The sequence below is a fragment of the Zingiber officinale genome, chromosome 5A, assembly GCF_018446385.1.
Source record: "Zingiber officinale cultivar Zhangliang chromosome 5A, Zo_v1.1, whole genome shotgun sequence".
In the NCBI taxonomy this organism is placed as follows: Eukaryota; Viridiplantae; Streptophyta; class Magnoliopsida; order Zingiberales; family Zingiberaceae; genus Zingiber; species Zingiber officinale.
Window position 1 is genome coordinate 150,496,122 of NC_055994.1, and position 26,309 is coordinate 150,522,430.

The following is a 26,309-nucleotide window of genomic DNA, read 5'->3' on the forward strand; positions in this document are numbered from 1 at the left end:
TATTGATTAAATCACATCCTCCATGATCACATCATAGGTAAAGCTCTTTAAGTTCTCTTCACCTTAATTTTGCCTCTCCCAAAAACATAGGGTTGTCCTCTTGATATGATTTAGATGGGGTGAGAGGTTAGGGACATCTTTCTTGGTCATAATGCTTGTTATGATGTATTATGTTGGTCAAGAACAATGATTTTCATATGGAACATTCATTTGTCCGATCATAGGGAAAGCAAGTATACAAATCATGTGCATTTAGCCCAAAGATTATGGTTGGAAATTTTTATTGAAATACATATCAACCTCATGTTTGAATGTTGAAGGTCGTGATTGGATAAGAGTTAGTATTGTATCATTAGATACAAACTTCCGACCTTGTTGAAGTTTTGGATATTTTCATGTTACGTGTCAAATTATCGAAAAGCAAGGACCATTTTTTATCCTACTTATTTTCCCGACTAGTAGCTGACGTATGTAGTGTCTACGCCAAATTTTATAATTTTTGAATTGCTAAAAAAATTCGGTGTCAATTTTTGTTGTTCGGCTCTGGTATTATCAGACACACAATAGAAATCCCAATTGATTGGTAAATCAATTGAGAGGTTGTCGTCTCACCCACAGAACGTCGCTGAATCGATTCAGCTAGTCTCAATCGATCGGGCGATCGATTGGTCTACCTGTTTAGATCGCACAGAAGCTCTGTGGATCGATCGTCTGATCGACTCGCTTGATCTTAATCGATCGATCGATCGATTGGGGCGTTCGAAGTTTCACTTAAAAGCTCTGCTGACCTAGGTTTTTCTCTCATCCACCTCTTTTCTCTCCCGACTCTTTCGGTGCCCTAGCTTTTAGGTGATTTCTTCGGCAATCCTCCCACCTTGTTGGCCGTCCTCTCCGACGATCTTCTCCGACATTGAGTGCCTTTTTTTTCCCTTTCTCTTCAACTTCCGCTCCCCTAGGTAACTCCTCTCGGCGACAAGGGGCTCGCAGTCTGTCTTCCTCGTCTCCTCGTCGCAGAGCTCACTATGCCGAACTCAAACCCTAGGTAACTCCTCCATTTTTTTTCTTCTTCTTCTCTCTATTTTGCTCTTGTCAGTTGATTGTGGCTAATCCTGTTGTTTTTTTTTGTGCATTTCATTCATGCATCATGTGCACGACATTTTGTTTTCTCTTTGCATTCTGTTCCATCGTATTGCTTCTGTTCTTGTGCATTTCTTTTCCATCCTTTAGGAAGAAACAAAAGGTTGGAGAGTCGGGTGAGGGTTCCTCTTGAATGCAATCACGTCCTAAGCCTCCTACTGATCAGCATTTTCCAAATGCTGCCTTACAGCAAGCCTTTAACTGAAACACTTTCAAGTTGATTCCTCCTCATTCCATTGATCGAAAATTCTAGCACGACTCTTGCTTTGAAGTATTTTCCTTAATAGAGCATTCTCAACTTTCCTCCATTGTTTATTGTAAACGCAGTGTCAATCCTAGCCTTGTCTCCGAATTCTATAACAACTTGCATACCTCAGATGAAGTTCTTTATCACACTCGTGTTGCCAAGCGTAGCTTGGATTTTTCTTATCAGATTCTTCAGGAGTTTTTAGGGTGTTGCCAGACAACGAATGATTTCGTATTTTATCCTACCTTGCCTGAGCTCTTGCCCCCTCCATTCGAGCATACCACCATTGCTTCCATGGATCAGGCCCTTTTTGGGCGTCCCAGTCCAGATGGTCCACTTGCGCATATAACCACTTTCTCATCTCTTGAGTTATCTGTCCTGGACAATACCCTATTCAAAGTTGTTATAAACTATCTTCTACCTATCATCTCTCGTGCTTTGGCCCTTCTCAGACCTTCTCACATGTTCTTGCTATTCGCCATGCGGCACCACCTTAATGTAAACATTGCCTTGAACATCTTTCACTACATCATTCATTTCACTTAGCCTGTGCAGCAGACAGTTCATTTGCCTTTTGGCAATCTCATTACCGATTGGTTAGAGTCCATGCATGTAAATGTCTCCCGAGGGAAGCTACAACATATGACAGCTTCATATTCTCGCATCTCTGCACGATCTTTCACAAAGACCGGTATTGAGGCTGGGTCGGATGGCGTCAAATGGATTGACCGACGTGCTCTTGGTGAGGGACCACGAGCTCGACCTCGGGGGGCAGGACAGGCGCCGGCTCCAGAGGCTGCTGATCCTCCGGCGGATATTGAGGCACCTGCTTCTCCAGATTCTATTATGGCTACTCAGATTCAGATGCTTGAGGAGACTGTGGACACTCGCCTTGAGGAGCTGTCCATGGCTGTTGCTGAGATGCGCACTGAGATTGCTACTCTGCGGACGAGCGTTGAGTCTTTAACCGAGCTAGTGCGCTCTTGGATATCAGGTCGCTCTCCTCAGCCCCCTCCTCCGGCAGAGGGTGTGCCCCCTGGTCCTGCTGATTCTTCCAGGAGTCATGTTGCTCCTACTGATGCTGCTGCTCCTTCTGCTCCTTCTGCGGGCGACATGATTGAGTTTTATGTTCTGTTATGACATCTAGTGTCGCCTTTCTGTATGGATGTGTGTTTGCCTCTTAGTTTGTGGTGTGCATCTTCGACACCATTTTGTGTTTTGTGTCCATGTTATGACTTGTCGGTTGGACATATGTGTTTTGGCACAAATGATTTTAGTCTATGGTATGCATGATTCCTCTATGTTGTTTTGGTTTAAGGGGGAGTCTCCCTCTAGTATGTTGTCTTTTCTTCTTGCACCCATTGAGGGGGAGTGGATCTAGTTTCTTTTTGATATTTGGCAAAGGGGAGATATATGTTGAAGTTTATGCTTAATTTAATTAAAATTGAAATTCAAGCTTACTGTTTATGTTTATGTTTACTGCTTATACTTAATTCAGATAAATTTCAGCGTAGTTACAATCATTATTTATCATTGTATTATTATGGTGTATTGAAAATTAGCCTAAACTTAAATAGATTGTCAAATATCAAAAAGGAGGAGATTGTTGGTACAATCATGCCCTTGCCCTGGAAGTTTCAATGTGTTGATAATTGTTTAAGTTTAGGTTAATATGTTGGATCTAACATGCATTGTGAGTTTGCAGGAAAAGTCCTTGCAGATCGGATGCAAGGCAAGAGAAGTCCAAGAAGGTTGAGGACCGGATTCTTGGCAAAAGAGTCCTTGCAGGTCAGAAGACCGGATGCAAGGTAAGAGAAGTCCAAGAAGGTCGAGGACCAGATTCTTGGCAAGAGAAGTTCCTGTCGGTCAGAAGGTTGGATGCATGTTAATTCACCTATCAGAAATCGATTGGTAAATAGATTTAGACATGGTTGTGAGGCAGAATGCCTCTGGATCGATCAACCGATCAATTGGAAGAAAGCCAATCAATCGGTCGATCGATCGATCGAGGTAAACCAATCGATTGAGCGATCGATCCAGCAAGCCTCTGTACGAAGCACAGAAACCTCCTGAATCGATCAACCGATCGATTGAAGTCACTCAATCGATCGGTCGATCGATTCACAGAGCCACTGCGATTCTGCGATTTCACGAGCGAGTGTCTGAACCGATTCAAGCACTACCCCAATGGATTGAAACTCAACGAAATAATCTACAGCATTGATCTTGACGTGATGACTTCCAACGGATACTTGTGAATCGATTGAGATATAAACCCAATCGATTCACGGCGACAATTATGTGAGAAACGGCTAGTTTTCATGACGTTTAAAAAGATGGAAGGAAAAGGAACATAACATCCCAGAGAAAAACACTTTCTATTGCTCTTGTGTAATCAATCTTTAAAGTGCTCAAGACCTCTCAAGGGTTTGAAGATCAAGCTCTCAATCTCGCCACGTTTTCAAGATTCACGCTGCAAGGAAGAAGTATTTCAAGTTTGTAATCCTTTCTTTCTTCTTCATTGTAGTGGGTGTGACCTTTTTCTCTTGGAGAGGGAGAGTTGTAAGTCTTGTAAGGTTTCTCCACCTTCGGTGTTATTCTGAGAATGAGAAGTTTGATAGTGGAAGGGTGATGGTGGTGTGGATCCTTGGACTAGTCACCTCCTTGAGGAGGTGGATATCAAGTAAATACAAGAGTTAGCATTGCTTTCAAGTGTCCGCTGCGAAAAAGTAAATTGATCAAGAAAACGAAGTGAGCCATTCACCCCCCCCCCCCTCTAGCTCAACCGATCCTAACACGACAGAGGCACAAAGAAAAGGAAGGCAAGTACTTTTCCTTAAGCAACTGTGAGATCTTTGAGGTATGGGATTGGAACCTAGAAGATGTTGGAATGCCTTTTGATGAGCCCCGATGGTTTTATTTCGTGATGTTCTTGTCCGATTAGGGTTTTCGTGAGGTTCTCCGCAAGGTTCTGACTCCAGGTTGTGACGTTTCTGTTGGTTGATCCTAGGAAGATCGTATCGGTTCTACTGTACAAAAATTTTGTACAAGTGTCAAACCTTTCCTAAATAACCTATTGTGTTCTTTAGAAATTAAATTAGGAGTCGTAAATGGAACTTAACATTATTGATTTCAAATTTAACTTATCTGTTCTTAATGGTTTAAATTTGGATCGTAAGCGGAACTTAACACTATTGATCCAAATCCACCTATGTTATAAAGTTGATTAAATATTTATTTCTAAAATCGGCTCCCAGGTCAAACATAGCGAGACACTAGGTCTTCTTGGGCATGGGATCATCCACCACTGCCTCGACAAAGCCTTTAATAGAAATTTAATATTTAATTTCCTAAAATAACATTAGGTTTAACCGAAAAGAACAATCGAATTACAAATCCGAAAAATAAAACAAAAGAAACACAACTTCGAAACAAATTTAAAACTCTAGAATCATATGCCTCTTGTGTTTATAATTCATACAAAGAAAAACTAGCATATTGCGGAAAATAATTATTAGTTATACCTTTCTTTGTATGCAACGACCTTTTGATCTTCTACCGTATTCCTCTTCTTATCTCGAACGTCGTGTGGGCGACGATCTACCAAGATGAGAACCACCCAAGCTCCTTCTTCTCCAAGCTAGTTTCGGCCACCACAAAAACTCCAAGAGATGTGAGGTTCGACCACCACCACCAAGCTCCAAGGGATTCTAGAAACAAAGCCTCCTATCTCTCCTTCTTCTCCAAGCAAAATCCAGCCACCAAGCTTTCTTCAAAAGGATGATGCCACTAGCCACTTGAGAGGAAGAATAGGGGAAGAGGAGAAAAGAAATCCGGCTACACCAAGGAAGAGAGGAGAAGAGAAGAATAGAATAGAGTTCTTAGCCATGAAGGCACCCCTACCCCCTCTTTTATAATCCTTGGTCTTGGCAAATAAGGAAAATTTAAATAAAATCTTCCTTATTACTTTGCCATGAAAAAAAAATTAATTTGATTTAAAATCAAATTCCTTTTCTTAAACTATATGGCCGGCCACTCTAAAACTCCAAACAAGGAAAATTTTAATCACAAGAATTAAAACTTCCTAATTTGTTTCCGAAAATTTTAATAAAAATTTCTCTAATAATTTTTTCCTTCATGGTTGGTTATAAAAATAAAATTTTATAAATTAAAATCTTTCTTTTAAACATGTGGATGATTTCCAAAAAGGAAAGTTATCTTTAAAATTAAAATATCCTTTCAATCTACAAATAAGGAAAGATATCAAATCTTTTCTTAATCCTTTGTAGAAACTTATAAAAGGAAAAAAATTATAATGTTAAAACTCTCTTTTAAATCATGAACATGGTTACAAAAAAGGAAAGTTTTCTCAAAATTAAAAGTTTCCTTTCAATTTACAAATAAGGAAAGATATCATATCTTTTCTTAATCTTTTGTAAAAAGGAAAGATTTAAATTTTAAACTCATGGAATCCACATAAGAAAAATTTTTAAAATAAAATCCTTTTAATATGATGTGGTCGGCCACACCAAGCTTGGGTTTAAGCTAGGGCCGGCCACACCATCTTACTCATCCTAATTGCTTTAGCCGACCCAAGCTTGGGTTCCAAGCTTACTTGGCCAGCCCCATTAGGATGGGTATAAGGTGGGTAAGAAGTGGGTATGTGGTGGGTATAATTCTCTATATACAAGAGGCTACGATAGGGACCGAAAGGAGGAATTTGTTTTGGTCTCCCGATGAAATTAAGCTTCCCATGTTAGCCCCGAACACCCAACTTAATTTCATCAATAATAAAACATTCCACTAAAGAATTATTATTGAACTACCGTACTAATCTCAAATTACATTTTGGGCTCCTTATTATGAGTGGGTTAGTCTCCCTGTGTTTAAGATGTCAGATGTCCACTAACTAATTGAGTTATTGACAACTCATTTTAATTAATGTCTTAGTCCAAGAGTAGTACCACTCAACCTTATCGTTATGTCGGACTAAGTGTACCTGTAGGGTTTAACATGACAATCCTTATGAGCTCCTCTTGGGGACATTATCAACCTAGATTACTATGACACAGTTTCTTTCTATAATTAATAACACACACTATAAGTAATATCATTTCCCAACTTATCGGGCATATTGATTTATTGAACTAAATCTCACCCATTGATAAATTAAAGAAATAAATATTAAATATATGTGTTTGTCATTATATTAGAATTAAGAGCACACACTTCCATAATAACCGAAGTCTTGTTCTTTTATTTAGTTAGTATAAACAGAAACTGCCTCAATGGTCCTACTCAATACACTCTAAGTGTACTAGTGTAATTATATAGTCAAGATAAACTAATACCTAATTACACTACTATTGTTCTGATGGTTTGTTCCTTTCCATCTCAGTCGTGAGCTACTGTTTATAATTTATAAGGAATTGATAACATGATCTTCTATGTGTGACATCAAACACCATGTTATCTACAATATAAATTAATTGAACAACTACACTTAGCATGTAGACATTTGACTAATCTAATTCTTTATTTCTAAATAAATGTTTATATAAAAAGCTAGGCTTTTAGTATACATTCCAACAGTTTCCTTTCGATTTTCTGCGTGATGGTGAATGATTTTATTTTTTGTTCGAGTTCTAGAGAAATCGAGTCTTGGTTTCATGTTCTTGATGGATTTGTCGGATTTGAATGTCCTAGTTCTTCATGGGAAGACTCGGACTCGATTGGTTTCGCCACAGAACTAGGGCACTTCATTGAATCGGGTTTGGTTTGGGTCTCGTTCGAAGGATTGAGCTTCTGGAGCTGATTTCTGATGGTTCTATTTTTTTCGATTGGATATGCTTCGGTGATGTTTTGTTGCTCCATACGGGATCTCGATTTCTTGGTACCGATTTGGGAAAGGTTTGAATCAATTACTGGTGTTGTTCCTACCCTTTTCAAATTGCTCTAGAATTTAAGACTTAAATGGTTAGGATGTGCTAGATTCTATGATGTTCTTGGACTTTTCATCTGTTGTAGTTGTCGGACAGATTTGGTAGTTGTCGTTTGATTTTGAGGACTTGTTTTGCTACCCTACGATGTCTATGGATCTTGAATAGAATTGATTAAGTATGTGTGAGATTTCAATGTTGTGAATGGTTTTCTCGAAATGGTTTGAACTCTAGGTCAGAGTTTCTCTTTTGTTTAAGCTGCTGGTTTTTCCTTGAAATTCAAATTCTCGGCCGATTTGCAGTAGTCTCCGGTGATGTTTACCTCTTCATCAGGTTTTTTAGATTCCTGACCGATTTTGAAATCTGTGTCTAGTTAGTTTGTCGGAGTTGGACTTGAAGAGACAGGGTTTCCATTTTTGCTGAAATCATTGGCTTTAGTTCGGATTCCGTGAGTGTTGGATTAGTTGATAGTTTGGTGTTGAATTTTGAAGCTGAGATGCTTTTCCTTGGTGTTGCTGGGATTTCAAATCAGATTTGGAGTTGTTGATTTGGTTTTCTTCTTGAAGCTGTGATGGTATTGTTGGAATTAACTCAGATGAGATTTTGTTTCCTTTGATCAATTTGAACTACTGGACAGAATTAATGAATGGTGAACGAATAAGAAAGATAAGTTAATTGTCTATAGGCTAAAGAAATCTCTTAATGTTGTTTGAGTATTTGATCTACTATTATGTTTTCTTCTCTTTCTGTTGTATAAGTTCCTAGCACTATACTTTTGCACTGTGTATTATGTTAGGAGTCGGATATGTTCTATTAAGTGACTAATTGGACGGATATGAGCATATGTGGTGACAGTACGGGTTGGGTGCCCTAGGATGAGCTCCGGGGAGGACCCTTCCAAACCTGACTGATACTGTAAGTTATGATTGATATTGTAAATTATGTTAGCTTCGGCTATATAACTGCATGTTCTCTAGGAGGGACGCCTCTAGGGTCATGGGACTGTTTGACTTGCTCTATTAGTGGTTACCGCATCTGTGACATATTCACCCACATTAGCTATGTAGGATCTTTTACATATCGTATTTTTCTTTACTATACTGTAATCGAATTATGTATTATGTCTACTGGTTACTATTCCTGCTACTTTATGGATGTCATTGTATTCATATCGGATTGTACTTACTGGGTCCGTAGACTCATGATGCCTACGTTACAGGTGAGAATATCTCTTAGGATATGACGGAAGGCCTACGGACGGAATAGACGAGAAGGCGGGATGGATGCATGGCACTGTCCGAGCGTATTAGGAGTGCAGAGCTTATTTGTTCTATTGTGTGAGGTTCTTATGTTTGAGGTTTCATTGACCCTTTTTGTTAAACTCTTATTTAAGAACCTATCATTACATGGGTTAAGCAAGATCATGTCGATGAAATTATATTACGGTTATCTACATAGCCGATGTCGAGAGGGGTTGTTTAAAAAAAAAACTCAAGGGAAAATTTAGGGATGTTTCACGATCAGCATCTCAAACACATCATTCACTACGACTTTCAAACCCACGTACTACTCCAAAACCCGCTCTAAGACGCTGAAACATTGCTTTGACAACCAACGCCTCATCTTCTACTCTAATTGTTGTCGATATTTATTTCAATTATTGTCATTTCTTATTGTACTCAATATTTATAATCTTCGAGCTATTAGTGAATTATCCTACGAAAGTACTCAATGAATGTGAATCTTGAACTAGCAGCCGTCGGACAACGGTCTTAACATTATTTCTATTATTGATTTATTCCGCTGCATTATCTCTCAGGTTTTAAGAAAAAGTAAAAAAACAACACATGCTATTCAAACCCCAGTGCTTTTCGATGCTACAACTTTAGTTGATTCGTAATAAAAAGCATCAAGGTGTTTATAAATGAGAGTACAATGAACATTATTGTGTAAACAAAAGAAAGAAAAATTATACATACAAATGCAAGTTACAAACACAGACCAGCTTAATAGCTTATAAAATCTACTAAAGTACATGGTTTATCTAAATTAGCCCAAAACAAATATCTTCAGGGCATTCCGAGAAATCTTGCTCGCCAAGCAGGCTCTTCGCTTTCGTAAACAAAACCACTCTTATCGTATAACTTTCTCGCTCCTTCATTGCCGGCCACAACATGAACATATAGATCAGTTATGCCTGGTAGATAACAGCATTGCAATTGAAACACTCAATAAAAGAAACAAAACAATCAGATGTTCTTTTTCACATTCAGTTAGCATATATGATACATTGTTTTGCAGCACTTACAACAAGCTTTCTTGTTTTTCACCATTTAGATAGATCGAATTGAAAGGTATATGTCAGCAAAACCACTAAGTTAGCCGAATCGTTTCAGAAACTCAATAAGATATCGTAATGAAAAGATAAAGAAGAGGAAATCACCCCAAGAGAGAGCAACTTGCTTGGATTCGGAAATTAATGCATAGCCCAAACCATTTCTTTGCTGCTCCTCAGCAACGCATACATTACTTATATATGCCCTCATGAGGTCAACTCCAATTCCCTAAAAAGAGAGGCTCCATCATCAGTGCCAAACACAAAACTGATTACTAGAATAAAGATGAATCCATGCAGTTTGTTAATAGTAATGAAGTGAACAATAACTATCGGAAATGTGTTTCATATGCTGCATCGCTCATGCCTAATCAGCAGCCTACATAGATATCAGGACCTTACAATTCACCTACACAATCTGTTGGTGCAGTGAGCACCAGATGATCGAATCTGAGTTTTGATTATGGCAAAGGGCTCAAAGTTAAGCTATGGTGTTATCTAACAAGGTTCATGGAGCATGCAGGAAAGTCCTAAGTGATACTTAGGTAAAAGTCCTAGCTGCGGCTAGGCAGGTAAAAACCCTAGGGGGTGGTAACCCTAAGTCCTAGGGGGTGGTAACCCTAGGTGGAGGAAAACCCTAAGGGGCGGTAACCTTAGGTCCTAGGGGGTGGTAACCCTAGGTGGAGGAAAACCCTAAGGGGCGGTAACCTTAGGTCCTAGGGGGTGGTAACCCTAGGTGGAGGAAAACCCTAAGGGGCGGTAACCTTAGGTCCTAGGGGGCGGTAACCTTAGGTCCTAGGGGGCGGTAATCCTAGGTGGAGAAAAACCCTAGGGGGTAGTAACCCTAGGTCCTAGGGGGTGATAACCCTAGGCGGTAAGTCCAGTCGGTCTGGAGGATCGGACTGACATCAGGTAATCTCTCCTGAGGGGAGTAGGTGAGGACGCGTTCCCCGTAGAGGGAACAGTAGGCGTCGGGTCGACCTAGGGTTTCCGGTTGGAAATCCGAAGTCAGACTCGGTCAGTTATTACTTACTGTGTTTTATCAGATTCTAACACTGTCTTGCAGGGTATTTTTGCTCGGACTAACCTTTGTTTGCAGGTGAGGAACCTGCTCGAAAAAGGTGGTCCGGGCGCCCGAGACCAAGTTTTATCCCCTGCGCGACTTCGCCACGTGGAGCATCCTGGTTGGTTGGCCACGTCACACTCCAGGCGCCCGGAAAGGATCCAGGCGCCCTGAACGTCATATAAAAAGAGGGTTGAGGTGCAGCTTCAATAGAACAATTGAACAAGCCTTCCTTCTGCTGTGTGCTGCTCAACAAACGACTCTAAAGTGCTGTTACAGTCGCCGACGACCTAAAGCTTCAGTTATTATTTTGTTGTCGATATTATTTCAATTCCAGTTGTACTTATTTCCTTGTACTTATTCACGATATTATAGTTGTTGCCCACCGGAAGCGATCAAGGATCGCGGGCCTTCGAGTAGGAGTCGCCTTAGGCTCCGAACGAAGTAATTCCCTGTGTCTCTGTATTTGACTGTCTTTATTCCGCTGCTTATTACTCTATTAGTTTCACGTACGATTTACGATTTCGAAAAACGAAATAGCCACGAGTGATATTCACCCCCCCCCTCTAGCGCTTTCGATCCATCAATTGGTATCAGAGCGGGGTCGCTTTGAATTGGTGCAACCACCATTCAAGCATTTTTTTTTTACTTTGTTTTTTCCCTCCAAAACTGTTTTTGAAAAATTAATTTTCATCTTTTCACCATTGGTTGGAATTAACAAAATATTGCATTTTCAAAAATTTATAGTAATATTATTTTAATATTATTTTAATATTATTTTTTTTTTCTCTCAAAATTCCTGAATTGCTATTTTTATTTCTCTCCCGCACTACTAATCCAAACTAAGTCTTGGAACAAGTTTTATTGTGTTTATTTTGCGAGATTGTCTTTCTAAGATGACCCATCAAGAAGGCTACAACACTGCTCGCCCACCGCTCTTCTCCGGAGATAATTTTGGAGATTGGAAGGGTCGGATGGAGGCGTATCTCCAGACTCACTTTGAAGTCTGGATGATCGTCAAAACCAGGCTTCAACTGCCAACTAACGGCGCCGGCAAGCCACTATCGTACGAGAACTGGGACGCGAACCTTATCAAAAAGGTAGAAGCAAACGCAAAAGCAACGTATACACTTCAGTGTGACTTAACGAATAAGGAGCTGAATCGCGCCGGCCCATTCTCAAGTGCCAAGGAGCTGTGGGAGAATCTGATTGAGTTACACGAAGGTATTCCTGATACAAAAACAGGTAACCATGTTTTAATAAAGAAATTGTTTGAGCAGACTAATACTAGTCCGGCCGAGGAAGGTGTTGCGTTATTTGCAAGAACAAGCAAGACGAAGAAAGCACTGAAGGCAACATGCTCCAAGTCATCAGATGAATCCGAATCGGACGAAGAAGAGCAAGCGAGCCTTTTCGCTCTACCAGTACGAGCACATGCTGCTGAAACCGAGTCCGAGTTCGAGCCCGATTCAGAAACCGAGAGTGAATCAGACACCAAGTCCGAGCGAAGCCATGGATCCGTATCCGTTTCTGAAGGACCCAAAACCACTGTAAGTGCTCTAATTTCAAGTATTAGCTTAGATGATTCAGAAAATTTAATTCCTTACTTATTAAAGAAGTTGGCTAAATCCAACGTCCTGGTTAAGTCGCTCCAAAAGGAGGTAACAGCCCTTAAGGAAGCGACTGACTTGAGTGCTTTAACTGAGCCAGTTCAAATTGGAAATTCGACTCAAGTCCAACAACTTGAGGAAGAAAATTCTAATTTGAAAACTCAAATTAAAGAACTCAAAAACACGTTGGAACGGTTCACCTTGGGTTCCAAGAATTTGGATCTAATTCTTGGAAAACAACGAGCCATTTACAACAAATTCGGACTTGGATTTAAGACCAAAACAAAATATAAATCATATCTGTCTCTAGTTAATAGAAATAATAGAAACATAATTCAAGCATGGGTCCCCAAGTCCAAATTGATTAATCAAGTTGGACTTGGTCAATATTGGATCCCGAAGGATCAAATACATTACCTCAATAGATCTTATCGAGGCTATGATCCAGGGGAGCTAAAACAATTCAAATTCGAAATTAATTATTAATTATTCAAAATTCAAATTCGAAATTAACTATTCAAAATTCAAATTCGAAATTAATTATTAAAATTCAAAATTCAAATTCGAAATTAATTATTAAAATTCAAAATTCAAAATTCAAAATTTAAAATTCGAAATTCGAAATTCGAAATTCAACATTCGAAATCAATTATTAAAATTCAATTTCAAAAATTCAAAATTAATTCAAAAATCCAAAAATCAAAATAGAAGGAGGGTCCAGAACAGCTGGCAACTCCGAAATCTATTTACCCGACTGGGTAACCGAACTTAATCTACCCGAAATGGGTAAACAAGAGTAGATTACCCGACAGGGTAAGTAAGGATAGATTAAAAGGGTTAGATTTAACTTGAAACACAGTACTGGAGAAGTTTTTTGGATGATAGTAAGTTAGGAAAGCTTGGGCATCGCATGTCTAGGAAGATATGGCTTCGACCTGGTGCATTTGGCCAAGTGGAACTGACCGAAGTTACCCTTAAACGGATCCTAACTAGTTAGACCAAGGTTTAGTATTAAGTTCAATGGGTAGGACTATTTGGAAAACCTCAAAGGTATGGTTACTTTAATGAGTTCCTTGTGACTCACCATAGCCCAGAAGTTTATCCAAAAAATGCTTACTTGTTGAACCCAAAGCTAAACCTGAATCTAACACAAAGTTAAACATAATCCTAAAATTGAACCTCAATTCATCTCACAAAGATTATAGAATTCCCTGATTGAAAATTTAGATCAGGTGAGATGACTAAGGAATTTAAAATTAATTGAAAAATTCGTTAAAAATCATTTTAAAAATTATTTGAAAAATTCTTTAAAAAACATTTCAAAATTATTTGAAAAATTCTTTAAAATTCATTTCAAAGTTATTTGAAAAATTCTTTAAAAAACATTTCAAAATTATTTGAAAAATTCTTTAAAAATCATTTTAAAAATTATTTGAGAAATCTTTTCAAAATCATTTCAACTTAATTTCAAAACTCATTTTAAAAATTATTTGAGAAATCTTTTCAAAATCATTTCAACTTAATTTCAAAACTCATTTTAAAATTTATTTGAGAAATCTTTTCAAAATCATTTCAAAATCTTTAAAACTTAATTTCAAAATTCTTTTCAAATTTATTTGAAAAATCTTTTCAAAATCATTTCAAAATCTTTAAAACTTAATTTCAAAATTCTTTTAAAAATCACTTGAAAAATCTTTTCAAAATCATTTGAAAAATCCCTTGAAAAATTAATTTCAAAATTATTTCAAAAATTATTTGAAAAATCATTTGAAATATCCTCTGAATTCAAAACTCTTTTCAGAATTTATTAAATTCTTTGAAATTCTAAACTCAATTAATTTTTAAAATCTTCAGAATAATGATCACCTATTTGGAATTCTAACTGATATTCTCAATGTTGTAAATTAAAGTAAACTCCATCTCACACTCACTCATATGCTAAACATGCTTGTTAATCTAGAATGAGTGAGATGGAAAATTAGGAAAATTCTCAAAACAAGTTTTTTGTTAAAAACTAAGTATTTTTAAGACTAAATACGTGACAAAACTATTATTTTCAAAAGCCTTATAAATCAAGCTAAGCACTTAATCAAATCTTTCTTTATCAAAGTCTAAGTACTTAAGTATGCTACCCTTTAGGGGGAGCTTAAAATTAAATAGACTATTTCTCTCTTTTGTTAATTCTTTTTGATTTATGTCAAAGGGGGAGAGAAAAGTCAAAGTTAAGAAATCAAGAAATTAAACATAATGAAAAGGGGAGCATAAACTTTAAATTGCATTAATGCTCATGGTTAACTTCCATTATTTATTCAATTATTTAATGTTATGTTTTACTTAACTTTGAACCAAGGTTGCCATAATAAAAAAGGGGGAGATTGTTGGTGCAGTGAGCACCAGATGATCGAACCTGAGTTTTGATTATGGCAAAGGGCTCAAAGTTAAGCTATGGTGTTATCTAACAAGGTTCATGGAGCTTGCAGGAAAGTCCTAAGTGATACTTAGGCAAAAGTCCTAGCTGCGGCTAGGCAGGTAAAAACCCTAGGGGGTGGTAACCCTAGGTCCTAGAGGGTGGTAACCCTAGGTGGAGGAAAACCCTAAGGGGCGGTAACCTTAGGTCCTAGGGGGTGGTAACCCTAGGTGGAGGAAAACCCTAAGGGGCGGCAACCTTAGGTTCTAAGGGGCGGTAACCTTAGGTCCTAGGGGGTGGTAACCCTAGGTGGAGGAAAATCCTAAGGGGCGGCAACCTTAGGTCCTAGGGGGCGGTAACCCTAGGTGGAGAAAAACCCTAGGGGGTGGTAACCCTAGGTCCTAGGGGGTGGTAACCCTAGGCGGTAAGTCCAGTCGGTCTGGAGGATCGGACTAGCATCAGGTAATCTCTCCTGAGGGGAGTAGGTGAGGACGCGTTCCCCGTAGAGGGAACAGTAGGCGTCGGGTCGACCTAGGGTTTCCGGTTGGAAATCCGAAGTCAGACTCGGACAGTCCGAAGACTGTCAGTTATTACTTACTGTGTTTTATCAGATTCTAACACTGTCTTGCAGGGTATTTTTGCTCGGACTAACCTTTGTTTGCAGGTGAGGAACCTGCTGGAAAAAGGTGGTCCGGGCGCCCGGGACCAAGTTTTATCCCCTGCGCGACTTCGCCACGTGGAGCATCCTGGTTGGTTGGCCACGTCACACTCCAGGCGCCCGGAAAGGATCCAGGCGCCCTGAACGTCATATAAAAAGAGGGTTGAGGTGCAGTTTCAATAGAACAATTGAACAAGCCTTCCTTCTGCCGTGTGCTGCTCAAGAAACGACTCTAAAGTGCTGTTACAGTCGCCGACGACCTAAAGCTTCAGTTATTATTTTGTTGTCGGTATTATTTCAATTCCAGTTGTACTTATTTCCTTGTACTTATTCACGATATTATAATTGTTGCCCACCGGAAGCGATCAAGGATCGCGGGCCTTCGAGTAGGAGTCGCCTTAGGCTCCGAACGAAGTAATTCCCTGTGTCTCTGTGTTTGACTGTCTTTATTCCGCTGCTTATTACTCTATTAGTTTCACGTACGATTTACGATTTCGAAAAACGAAATAGCCACGAGCGCTATTCACCCTCCCCCCCCCCTCTAGCGCTTTCGATCCATCACAATCTAGATCCTAAGCAGAATCTAAATTAGAATAGGATGTTATGAACTTACGTTATGATCCTCTATACTTGCTTGTTCCTACATAGGATCTCAATCCAACATCCTTCTTATTTGCTTTGTAAAGATGGAAATACATTTATTTATGCTTCATCATATTGAAATGATAGTGTTAAAAATGCAATACTAATATCAAAAGTTAATACATACGGTAAATTATAAATATCAAATTGTAGGATGTTACGATCCTAAATTCTGGTCCTACTATCCAGCCCTGTAGGTGTCTTTCCGTCTCTAAGCAGAATCTCAATCCTGACTATCTGTCTAATAGCAGAGACAAAATGCAGCAGATTGAATTATTCTATGCAGAATTTTGACAAGAAATACGCAAACTCATTATCTTATTAACACCTTGAATTGAGAATATCTGTTCTGTATGTACCTTGGGCTTAATTCCTGTCAATTTATCAGGCAATTGGAGGCACCAATTTACATCCAAGGTTCCCACAACTACATGTTCTTCTCCATTGCGCAAAAACTGCACAAACAAAGAAATCCCAAAACCTAAATTTAGCTTTCTTTCTATGCTGTAGGAGTTCTCATTTCAGGACTTCTTGTGGCAATGAGAGTCATGATAGACTTTCAATTAACAGCATGATTGGTTAATTCACAAGAAAAGCTTTCTGTTAAGTTGAAAAGCTTTGGAATAGCCCATCAATGAATGCATTGTAATGTAGAACAAAGAAATTCGAATTCATTCGTGATCTGAATGATATTGTTTCACTAGCCATTTAATTTCGATCAATGAAGGAAATTACAGACCTTACATAGAGAGCAGAGTTCTTCTGCATAACCACTAAATGTGGAGACTGGGAGTGTGCCATTTATACAAGCAACTGCATTGTATCCTGGAGTTCTTCCAGCAATGTGATCTCGCAAACCATCGAATTCCCTTTTGTAACATACGTCTTGTAATCCTAACAGAACTTGAAAATGAACAAAAACCATCAATATGATACTGAATACCATAAGAGCAAATCGATCAAAAGCAATTTTTTTTACAGCATTTCATATATGAGAAGATCCAGCAAATTGAGCTGCTTGTTTATGATTCTCACGTCGATACCAAAGGACTCATTGAACTTATAGAAGGTGCGAACCCGGAGGCGTACGGCGGCCCACAGCTCGTCGTCCGATACAGCTTCCCCCAAGGAGAGAGAACCCCACCAGTTAAATTTCAACCTTTCTTGTGGCAACACGCGAAATCGCTCTCCCCCAGCGCCCCGCCGCACCCGACCCCAGGCCATCACAAATTTCAACCTTTCTTGCTCGCATAGGTGGGAGTCGGTGGATCGGGAATCCACGCGAAGACCATGGGGCGTCCGGTGAGTACCAGTCTCCTCCGAGGACAAGAAGAGGGTTTGGCGCGAAGCATCTCCTGTGAAGTTGAGAGAGACAGGAGGAGAAGTGTTCGGAAGATGGCTCCGGATCAAGAAGGGAAAATGGGTGGAGCGGCGGCCGAGGAGAGCAGTGCCATGGTCGCAGGTTCCTCCCTTCTCTCGCCGCGATCGCTTTATCCGTTTCGTTTTGTGGCCGTCGGACATCGGAACGTTACCCGCAGCATCGGAATACTTAACGTGCTCTTATTTTCAATATACCACGTCATCATTTCTTAGGAGATATTTTAATGATTTTAAATTTTCAAAAGTATTTTTTTTAAAAAAAATAAAGTTAAATTTACGGTAAAGTGAAGAAAAATCTCCAATCTCATTCTTAATTTTGCATGGAGTTCCTCTATCCCAAAAACTTTGTTTCCACTCCCTACATGCAAAGTTTCCTTTCTTCAACTCTCCTCATGTAAATATCATGACCTAATTGCCCTCAGATTTTTTAGGTATAAAAAATTCAAGAATGAGTATAATTCTTCTTAAAGTCAGCATTTTATACTAGAATCAAGTATATTTTCTATCAAAATTATCTCTCATATTTTTTAGGTATAAAAAAATCTAAAAACAAGTATAATTCTGTTAAATTCAATATTTTACATTAAAATCAAATATATTTTTGAGCATGATTTTTCCATACTTAATATAATTTCTCCTAAATTCAGTACCATTTAAACAAAATTTAGTATATTTTCATCCAATTGAGTATCATTTAAAGAAAATCATGTATATTTTCTATCAAAATTAACTCTCATATTTTTTTTTAAGTACAAATAGTCTAAAAACGAGTATAATTCCTATTAAATTTAACACTTTAAAATCGAGTATATTTTCTATTAAATTGAACAAAACTTTTTTCTTAATATAATTCCTCCTAAATTCAGTACTATTTATCATTTAAAGAAAATCTAGTATATTTTTCATCCAATTGAGTATCATTTAAAGAAAATCTAATATTTTCTATCCGATTAAGATGAAAAAAAATCGTACTCAATTTGATAAAAAATATACTAGATTCTAAATTTAATGTACTGAATTTAAGATGAATTATACTGATTTTTGAACTTTTTATACCTAAAAATATCATGGGTAATTAGGTAAATATGTTTGATTAGGAGTGAAAATAAAGAATTTGGAAAGTAGAGACTACATGCAAAGTTATATTTACCAATGGAGAATGCATGTAAATTTTCCCTTAAATTTATACCCGGTGATTGGGGCCCACCAAAATAGTGAGCTGCCACTGTTTTTTATTTTTTTTTTATTTTTTTAATTTAATTAAATCTAATATGACCCATTAAAATGATGTGAAAGTGGGGTATATTTTATTGTGAAAATTGAGATATTTAAATAGTAGAATATTAAAAAATCAATAAATCTTAATGGCCAAATCTGATTAGTTAGAAATTTTCATCTTCCAATTATAATGCATATACATATATGTAATTAATATATACATATAATATTATTAAAATGTCCATGTATATACATGCATGTATATATTCTAGCTGGCTAAATTTTGATCATTTAATATTATCTTTAAAAAATAATATAAAAAATAAGGACCATAAATACTTGGAAGAAATATTTTTACTCATTATGGATGCTCTAATTAAATTTTATCATATTCTTATTATTTCAAACTAAATCAATTACATATTTTTTTCCTTTTTTTAATCTACATAAAATAATAAGTCGGTCTGAATTAGATCATAACCTAATGATTAGGAATTTTAGTATTACTCCTTACCTTTTATTTATATACATGGATTTTAGACTTAGACTAGGAAGCACAGTTGGTAAATTAAGATTTTGATATACGATGAAAGTTAAAATTAAAAAGCTTTAGGAGATATTTTAATAATTTTAAATTAAAAAGGTATTTTTTAAAAAGGAAAGTTAACTATGAGAAAAAGCTAAATTGAGCGACTTTATCAAATTCTTATTATTCCAAACTAAATAAATTACATCATTAACTTCTTCTTTTTTATCTACAAAAAAGAATAAGTCGGTCTGAATCAGATCATTACCGTTCAATCATCGTCGATCACGAACAAAGCTGACGGCCACGATTACTTGATCGGGCTTCCCTTTACGGTATAATTCCCCGCGGACCATCTTATTCTCCACACAGGCCTCTTCTCTGCGGTCGTCGACGCACGCGAAGACTCCGATGGCCGGAATTGATCGCCGTCCGCCCTCTCTGGCCTCCGCCGATTCCCCATCGACGATGAGGCATTCTTCATCCTCGGACGCATCGGCGGTAGCGAAGCCCAAGTGCGGCGTCCGGTTTCTCTTCTTCTTCTTCCGGGCCGTCTTCATGGCGGCCGCCCTAGCGATCTTCTTCGTCTTCGCCGGACTCGCCGCCGTCGTCTTGCTGTTAGTCGCGGTGGGAGCCGTTCGCGGCCGCGAGCGCCGATCGGTCGCAAGCGACGACGGCGGCGGGGGAGCGCTTCGAGGCCTCTCGCCCGCCCAGTTGAGTGGGCTTCCATGGTTCGAGTTTCCCGGCGTGGCCTCGTCCCGTCTCTGGACGACGCCCGATTGCTCCGTGTGTCTGGTGAAGTTCAAGAGAGGGGAGAGGTGCCGATCGCTTCCCTCCTGCGGGCACGTCTTCCACGCAGGCTGCGTCGATCAGTGGTTGGTTAGGTCTCCGGGGTGTCCGATCTGCCGCTCCATCGTCAGCGAGATGGGGCCGGAGCCGGCGGATTTCTAGAGGTTGATTCAACTCCTGACAATAGGGTTTCCTCTTCCCTGTACAAAAAAAACTACTCCGTTTGCTCGTTCTAGTCTTTTCTTAACAATTTTTCTCTTGCAATTCAATTCTTTGCATGAATTTTAGGCTCAATCTTCAATGCATACGGTTGATTCAAACACATTGACTATGACAAAATCTAAATTATTAGTTATGTTCTTGCAAACATCATTCATCCCCAAAAACAGGCTTTAACAAAGAAAGGAATTTGCTTCATTATCTTTTATCTCCTATAAGATGTTGCAAACTTGTAAAATTTGATCTTGACCTTCTTTTCTTTTTTGAAAAACAAGATTAGAAGATTATGACAGTGGAATGGAGTTAAACTAAGATATCATGAGATATGCATGGAAGTATAGCACTGATAGATTTGCCATCTCATAACATAAATTGATTTTTATCTTGAAAATTTTGAAGATAGTTAACTTAGAGAGTTTCTAGATATTGATGTAGTTAATTGAGTTAGCTTCATCTGTATTCTCTCAGGTGCTGTAGAACAATGAAATGTGATGTGGATTGATGAATTAACCATACGAAACTGTTTAAATTTCTCTTAAATTCTTTTATGAGTGGTATACCTGTGTGTTAGAGCTTGATTCAACCAAGATATCCTTACAGATAGTCTGATATTGGAGTTGTCATAAATTTTTCTGATCTTGTGGTTAGGAAGTTCAGTATTACTCATTATCTTTTATTTATATACATGGATTTAGACACATAGACAAGAGGTACTATTTTTCTTTTCCAACTTGTTTTCTACTGATATTGTCTTTCAGAGGATCAAAGAAACTATTTTAAATTTCTATTGCATTTTTTCTGCAATAGCAGTATTTTAAACTGGAGCTTGATTCGACCGAGATATTCAGATGATACTCCCATATGGAAGTTGCCATTTGAATTGATTGTTGGGGGCTTTAGTTTTACATCTCACCTTTATTCATTTACAGTTTTTTTAACATTGCTATTGATATACTTTTGCATAAAGCAATGGAGGAATAGTTGTAAACGTGACTTGATCATGAATATGATCGATATATAGTCAGTGTTATTATTTCTTGTAAGATCCTTGTCTTAGCTCTCATAGGACTTGAATGATGATCAATCTGTCTATTTAATTGTTATTTGCACTAGAACAACCTTTGTTTTTGTTTCATTGCAGCGTTTTTCATCTTCCTACGGATTACATACTTCATTCGGGTCTTCGCTTGTTGCTTGTGTAAATGACTAACAAGAGAGGCCTTTTGGAGAAACCAGAGCTTCGAGAAATTGAACCTTTGTTGTGCATTTGATGCCACATTGTTACTACAAAACAGATGTGTCTATATAGATTGATTTGTTAGGATTATAAGCGTCTTTTTTCTTTTTTTTTTTTAAAATAATCCAGATGCTAATCCCTTGATTTACCTACCGGGTGTAAATTCCAAATCCAAAACACAATTTATGTAACCGACCTCTAAAATATTCATGAATTTTGATCTTTTATTTATTATTGCATTACATCTGTAGAAGCAGGATTCAATCCTCAGCCACAGTGTATTGTGTATTTGAGTACCCTAGCGGGTGGTAAACTTTTATAGGATCTGTCGTCTCAAGTTTGATGGTATCTGGTTCACCAGAAGGATCATAAGTGTCTTGAATACACTGGAACAAGGTTTAACTACTTGCTGAAATCAACTATATTAAATTACACATTGTAGGATCCAAAATTTATATCTTTGAATAGGCATACATAGCCCAAACTTTGTTTTTCTTAGGAGAATAGTAATTCAAATCAGTCACATTCATTCATGAAATCAATATCGGATTTAGAAATTACAAGAGTTTAAAAAACCAGCTAGATAACAACCTGGTTGTAGATACAGATATATTGCAAACGAACTGGTAAAATATCACCCCCGTTTAGTGAAACCCTTGAGCATAAGCCTACTCGGAGTCGGACGAATCAGCAGTTTCCGATTGGCAAACATTTCTCTTAGTTTTGCTTGACTTCGCCAGGTAAGAAGGCGCCTCGCCATCAAAGACAATAACTTGAGACTTGGCTAATCTCTCTTCCAACTCTTCTGTACTGAAGTCATCAGTGCCTCCAAGCTCATCAAAACCAACCTGCAATGCACGAACGAACATGTAAGAACTCGTCCAGAGTAATGATCTGGTCATTCGACAAAATTGCACCACTAACCACATAGTCCTCGACTTTGGCATTCTTTACAAGAGCGAGGGTTGGTAACAAGATTATCCTAAGCTTCTCAGTTAAGAAAGGGCTTTTCTCGGCATGAACTTTAATAAAGCGCGTCTCTATGTGTTGCTTTGCAAGAATACTCAGGTGTTTATCCATCACCTGCAAGCATGATGCTGGAGTTACAATTTCAAAAATCTAAAAGAACACTAGTTTAAACCAAAAATTCCTTCTTATGGAGTCTTTCAAGATTGAATTGAGAAGATGACGAAGATAGGAACCTTGCATAAATTGGTCGCGACAAACCAATCAAATATTTCGTTAAATAGAATTAAATAGTGATATAATTTGCAATATCCCTACATATCACTTTAGAGGGAAAGATCAAGAATTCTGCAAAAGAACTACAAAAACAATGAATTGTGTAAAATCAGAAAATTTCCTGTTTTTGGTAAACTGTTTCTTCAAAAACCAACATCAAGCGAATGAGTAAATTATGAAGGTAAATTACTATATTAGAGAAAAGAAGCAGATGGGGAAAGATCCACAAGAAGCTACTCCAGAAGTCGAAAAAATAGCTGCAACATTTATCAAGTCAAAATTTGTGGACAGAAGTAATTCAAGTCTTATAACAGAACAAGTCAATGAATTCATGAATGAGTGTGGTGAGATGTTTAGATGTCTTAGGAGCAGTAAGTAACGCATAAAGTAGTTCCATGAAGGAACTCAGGTACAGGATTTCTGTGAAAATTCCAAGATTAAGTCTGATGGGATATGAAGGGAGGAGAATGTTGAGGGTGCTCCAAGTAGATCAGGGTAGATGGTGTTCAACTATCTTCTCATACTTAGGGCTAGCAATATTAGACTCGGTTCAATAACTTAACAGAACCTCACTCAAGTTGAAACACAATTAATAGAGCCGACCCAAAATTTACACCACATGATCCAAAAATATAAAACAATGACATGCTTTTCATGTCATATAACTTGATAGCTTAGAGAGTTTAATCAGTAGACCATATAATTATTTTTAAACTAGTCAGCTAGTTTCATATTATTTTATATATTCTTAAATTGGCACAAATGAGACAATCAACTTATGACACAATTAACACCACACCACACAATTTTCATCCCTACTTTCGTTGATCATTAGAGGTACCATGAGTGTGCTTACTTAAGGCACAACCCATTTTCCAAGCAGATTTTCTTTTTTTTCAATCTTTTTTTGGCATGGAGTTTGCTCTTCCCATTTTTTTGACATAGTTCTAAAGCAAGAGTTTCTATTTTACAATTCTGCCTATCTATAATGCATACCTTAACTAAGCTTAGTTAGTTCATGTGTTAGATTTCAGTCAATAAAAGCCGGTCGTGTTAGTTTGCACATTCAGTGAATGTGTTAAGAGCATAAATGTATCGATTGACCTTTTTCCTATCAACTTGAGCAATTGGGATAGATGGTCGATTGTTCATTTTAAAAATAGGATAACTCTCTAGTTTATATGATAGAAAAAACATATTCACACATTTAACAAGGGTACACCATCTGCTTGTCATGAAACTAGCAAGAACTCGAAAACACTTACTTTATCATCATATTAATATTACTAAATATGAAATCAGGATATATTCAATGGTGATCTAGTTTAACCAACCCCAGAAAAAAAAAAACTAAGATTTACAGCTCTTGGGTAATACAGATAACATTTATACTTGTTCATTATTCCATTAGGCTAAGCAGAACTCATGTTCTGCTTCAGAGGAAAGTATTGCAAGCAAGATTGATATCATTCAATCTAGAACAAAAACATACAGATTTGGTGATCCACAAATGAATCCTTTTGACCAGCAAAAGCAAGATTATGCTTATTTCAGTTTAATTAATTAATTTTCTTTAGTTTTTTTATGTTATGCAGCCAGCCGTTTCCCCCTGTAGCTCTCCAAATTGCAATTTTGAGATGGAAGAGAAGGAGAATACCTTGCAAGGCCAATTCTCGCGGTAGAAATGGCAGACGACGCGGTCACTAGCCTTGACGGCAGCGAAGAAGTCCTTCTCGGAGATCTCAGAGTACTCGCCGTGGCCGAGGGAGATCCAGCAGTTGCGTTTCTCGGCCATCTTCTTCATCTGCTGCATCCTGCGCTCCCGCAGCGCCTCCAGGTCGTCGAGGTCGAGGCGGTCGAGCGCTGTGATCTCCTCATCGATCTTGTCCTCGACGGCCTTGGCCACCGTCAGCAACTGCTGCTCGAGGATCTGCAAGCGCCCAAACCCTAGAAACCGATGACGATCCTACCACAAGATAAACACTGCCAAAGAGAGATCTGGGGCCGAAGCGAGCTTCTTACCTGCTTCCCTAACGACGTATTCATGATGCGAATGCAAATCCGAACCCTGATTCTTCCAGATCGGCGATCTTTTGCCGGGGAAGGACGTAGTTTTTCCCTTCCAATGCGATGTGAATTGCGTTTAGCCGGCAATCGTCGCGGCCTCCGGTTTCTTTTGTAATCGCATTTTAGGAATAAATGCGCGAGTTTTTATTTTGCTTGACTGTAATATTTAATAATTAGTTAATTATTATTATCATCTATATACGTTTGATAAAGATTTGTGATTGTTGCCCTGACGAAGGCGTGATGAGTAGAATTTTACCCCCTTATATTAGTTAATTATTATTATCATCTTTTGACTCATGACAAATGTGAAAAAAAATCACAAAAGATAATTATAATCTTATCTTTTTTTTAATATATATTTTTTATAATATTAAGAAAAAATATATATTAAATTGATGTAGAAAATAATTACATATTTGTTCAGAATCGATTTTTTAATTATTAATTAGTTCAATCGATGATGTACATAAAGAAAAATATATATATATATAAGGGTAAAAAAAATATAGAGGCATTTAGTTATGGTACCCTTTCGTCACTAACTTGGATTTATAATTGATGTCAGTTTATCGGTGCATCCACTCTCCATGTCTTGCGAAATAAAATTTGTCAGCTGAAGGTTGACATTTTCAGTGTTATCTTTTTTAACGGTCAAAAAAGCAAAAAAAAACTTAAGAAGACAAAGAAAATTTATCTTCACCTACGAAAAGAAAATTATACCTTTATCTATTTTCGTAGGATCTTATATAATCATGAATAGGGGCGAATTTAAAATTTTAAATTTAAAGAGAACTGAAGAAAATAATTATTATATATTATATTCAAAGAGTGCGCAGTCAAGACAACGAAAATATACATTTTAAACTACTCAATTATATTTTATTTATACAATTAAATATTAATTTTTATAATTTTTATATATGGTTAGAGATGTAATTTATTAATAAATTTTTTTTTTCCTTGTTAAGGTTATCAAAAATATCAAAAAGATAAAGATATAATGATCTTTTATCACATTTGACTTTGATAAGAGGATTAAATGTTATTTTTTTCAATATAAGAGATAGATAAAATACTATTTGATAGGAAAATACTGGTATTTTTTTTCCTTTGATAAAGTAATCCCGCTAGGCTTTTTTTTTTAATGAGTTTAAGTTTTTAACTATTCCTTTAAATATTATCCAATTCTAAATTAAGATTTATTTGATTATTTAAAATTTTTATAGATTAATTATTGCACTTGAGAATATAAATTTATTTACTTATTTTTTTAATTTTTTTTATTCAACATGCTAATAAAAATTTTATTAATAAACCTAGTACGAATTGTTCAAATTTATTAATTTAATTAATATTAAACAAATATAAATAAATTTTTCCCAAGTTGAATATCAAACTTATTCATAAATGTTCACTTCACATTCATTAACCAGAGTGAATTTTAAATCAGAAAAGGCCTGAAAAACAGAAAAATACTAAAAAATAAAATAAAAAACTTCCAGTATCCAAGGATCACAAACTCGAGTGCAGTCAAGATTCGGAAGCGAATTAGAAGAAAAGATGGTCTATCTCCAGAATGTGTGTCCATCT

At 37.3% G+C, this 26,309-nt stretch overlaps 3 protein-coding genes across 11 annotated transcripts; 1 reads left to right on the forward strand and 2 right to left on the reverse strand.

The window, feature by feature from the left end:
* Positions 1-9,239: 9,239 nt before the first annotated feature.
* LOC121982453 lies at positions 9,240-17,551 on the reverse strand. 8 transcript variants are annotated; one of them, XM_042535522.1, is made up of 5 exons: positions 17,116-17,551; positions 16,783-16,941; positions 16,398-16,493; positions 9,767-9,887; positions 9,240-9,520 (listed from the first exon to the last, which is right to left on the reverse strand). In XM_042535522.1, exons 2-5 carry the CDS (start codon positions 16,837-16,839, stop codon positions 9,393-9,395), a joined length of 402 nt encoding a protein of 133 aa, XP_042391456.1. In that variant the 5' UTR covers positions 16,840-16,941; positions 17,116-17,551; the 3' UTR covers positions 9,240-9,392. The 8 variants fall into 8 exon arrangements, 6 of the variants coding, with proteins under 6 accessions (XP_042391456.1, XP_042391454.1, XP_042391455.1 ...); XM_042535520.1 differs by having other exon boundaries at positions 17,074-17,551; XM_042535521.1 differs by having other exon boundaries at positions 17,018-17,551.
* Positions 17,552-19,538: 1,987 nt separating this feature from the next.
* LOC121982455 (RING-H2 finger protein ATL56-like) lies at positions 19,539-24,381 on the forward strand. 2 transcript variants are annotated; one of them, XM_042535525.1, is made up of 2 exons: positions 19,539-20,115; positions 24,245-24,381. In XM_042535525.1, exon 1 carries the CDS (start codon positions 19,574-19,576, stop codon positions 20,111-20,113), a length of 540 nt encoding a protein of 179 aa, XP_042391459.1. In that variant the 5' UTR covers positions 19,539-19,573; the 3' UTR covers positions 20,114-20,115; positions 24,245-24,381. The 2 variants fall into 2 exon arrangements, with proteins under 2 accessions (XP_042391459.1, XP_042391458.1); XM_042535524.1 differs by lacking the exon at positions 24,245-24,381 and adding an exon at positions 21,312-21,641.
* LOC121982454 (thioredoxin domain-containing protein 9 homolog) lies at positions 21,915-24,807 on the reverse strand. The gene is made up of 4 exons (XM_042535523.1): positions 24,672-24,807; positions 24,307-24,579; positions 22,332-22,490; positions 21,915-22,255 (listed from the first exon to the last, which is right to left on the reverse strand). Exons 1-4 carry the CDS (start codon positions 24,693-24,695, stop codon positions 22,076-22,078), a joined length of 636 nt encoding a protein of 211 aa, XP_042391457.1. The 5' UTR covers positions 24,696-24,807; the 3' UTR covers positions 21,915-22,075.
* Between the last annotated feature and the right edge of the window lie 1,502 nt (positions 24,808-26,309).

Excerpts from the sequence above, each read along its gene's own strand:
- LOC121982453 (XM_042535517.1), bottom strand. The coding sequence starts at position 16,984 with ATGGTATTCAGTATCATATTGATGGTTTTTGTTCATTTTCAAGTTCTG. Across the intron at positions 16,494-16,777 it reads AACTCTGCTCTCTATGTAAG|TTTTTGCGCAATGGAGAAGA; the intron begins GTCTGTAATTTC and ends TTGTTTGTGCAG. Across the intron at positions 9,521-9,766 it reads GCAAGTTGCTCTCTCTTGGG|GCATAACTGATCTATATGTT; the intron begins GTGATTTCCTCT and ends GTTATCTACCAG.
- LOC121982455 (XM_042535525.1), top strand. The coding sequence starts at position 19,574 with ATGGCCGGAATTGATCGCCGTCCGCCCTCTCTGGCCTCCGCCGATTCC.
- LOC121982454 (XM_042535523.1), bottom strand. The coding sequence starts at position 24,695 with ATGAATACGTCGTTAGGGAAGCAG. Across the intron at positions 22,491-24,306 it reads GCGAGAATTGGCCTTGCAAG|GTGATGGATAAACACCTGAG; the intron begins GTATTCTCCTTC and ends TCATGCTTGCAG. Across the intron at positions 22,256-22,331 it reads CCAAAGTCGAGGACTATGTG|GTTGGTTTTGATGAGCTTGG; the intron begins GTTAGTGGTGCA and ends CGTGCATTGCAG.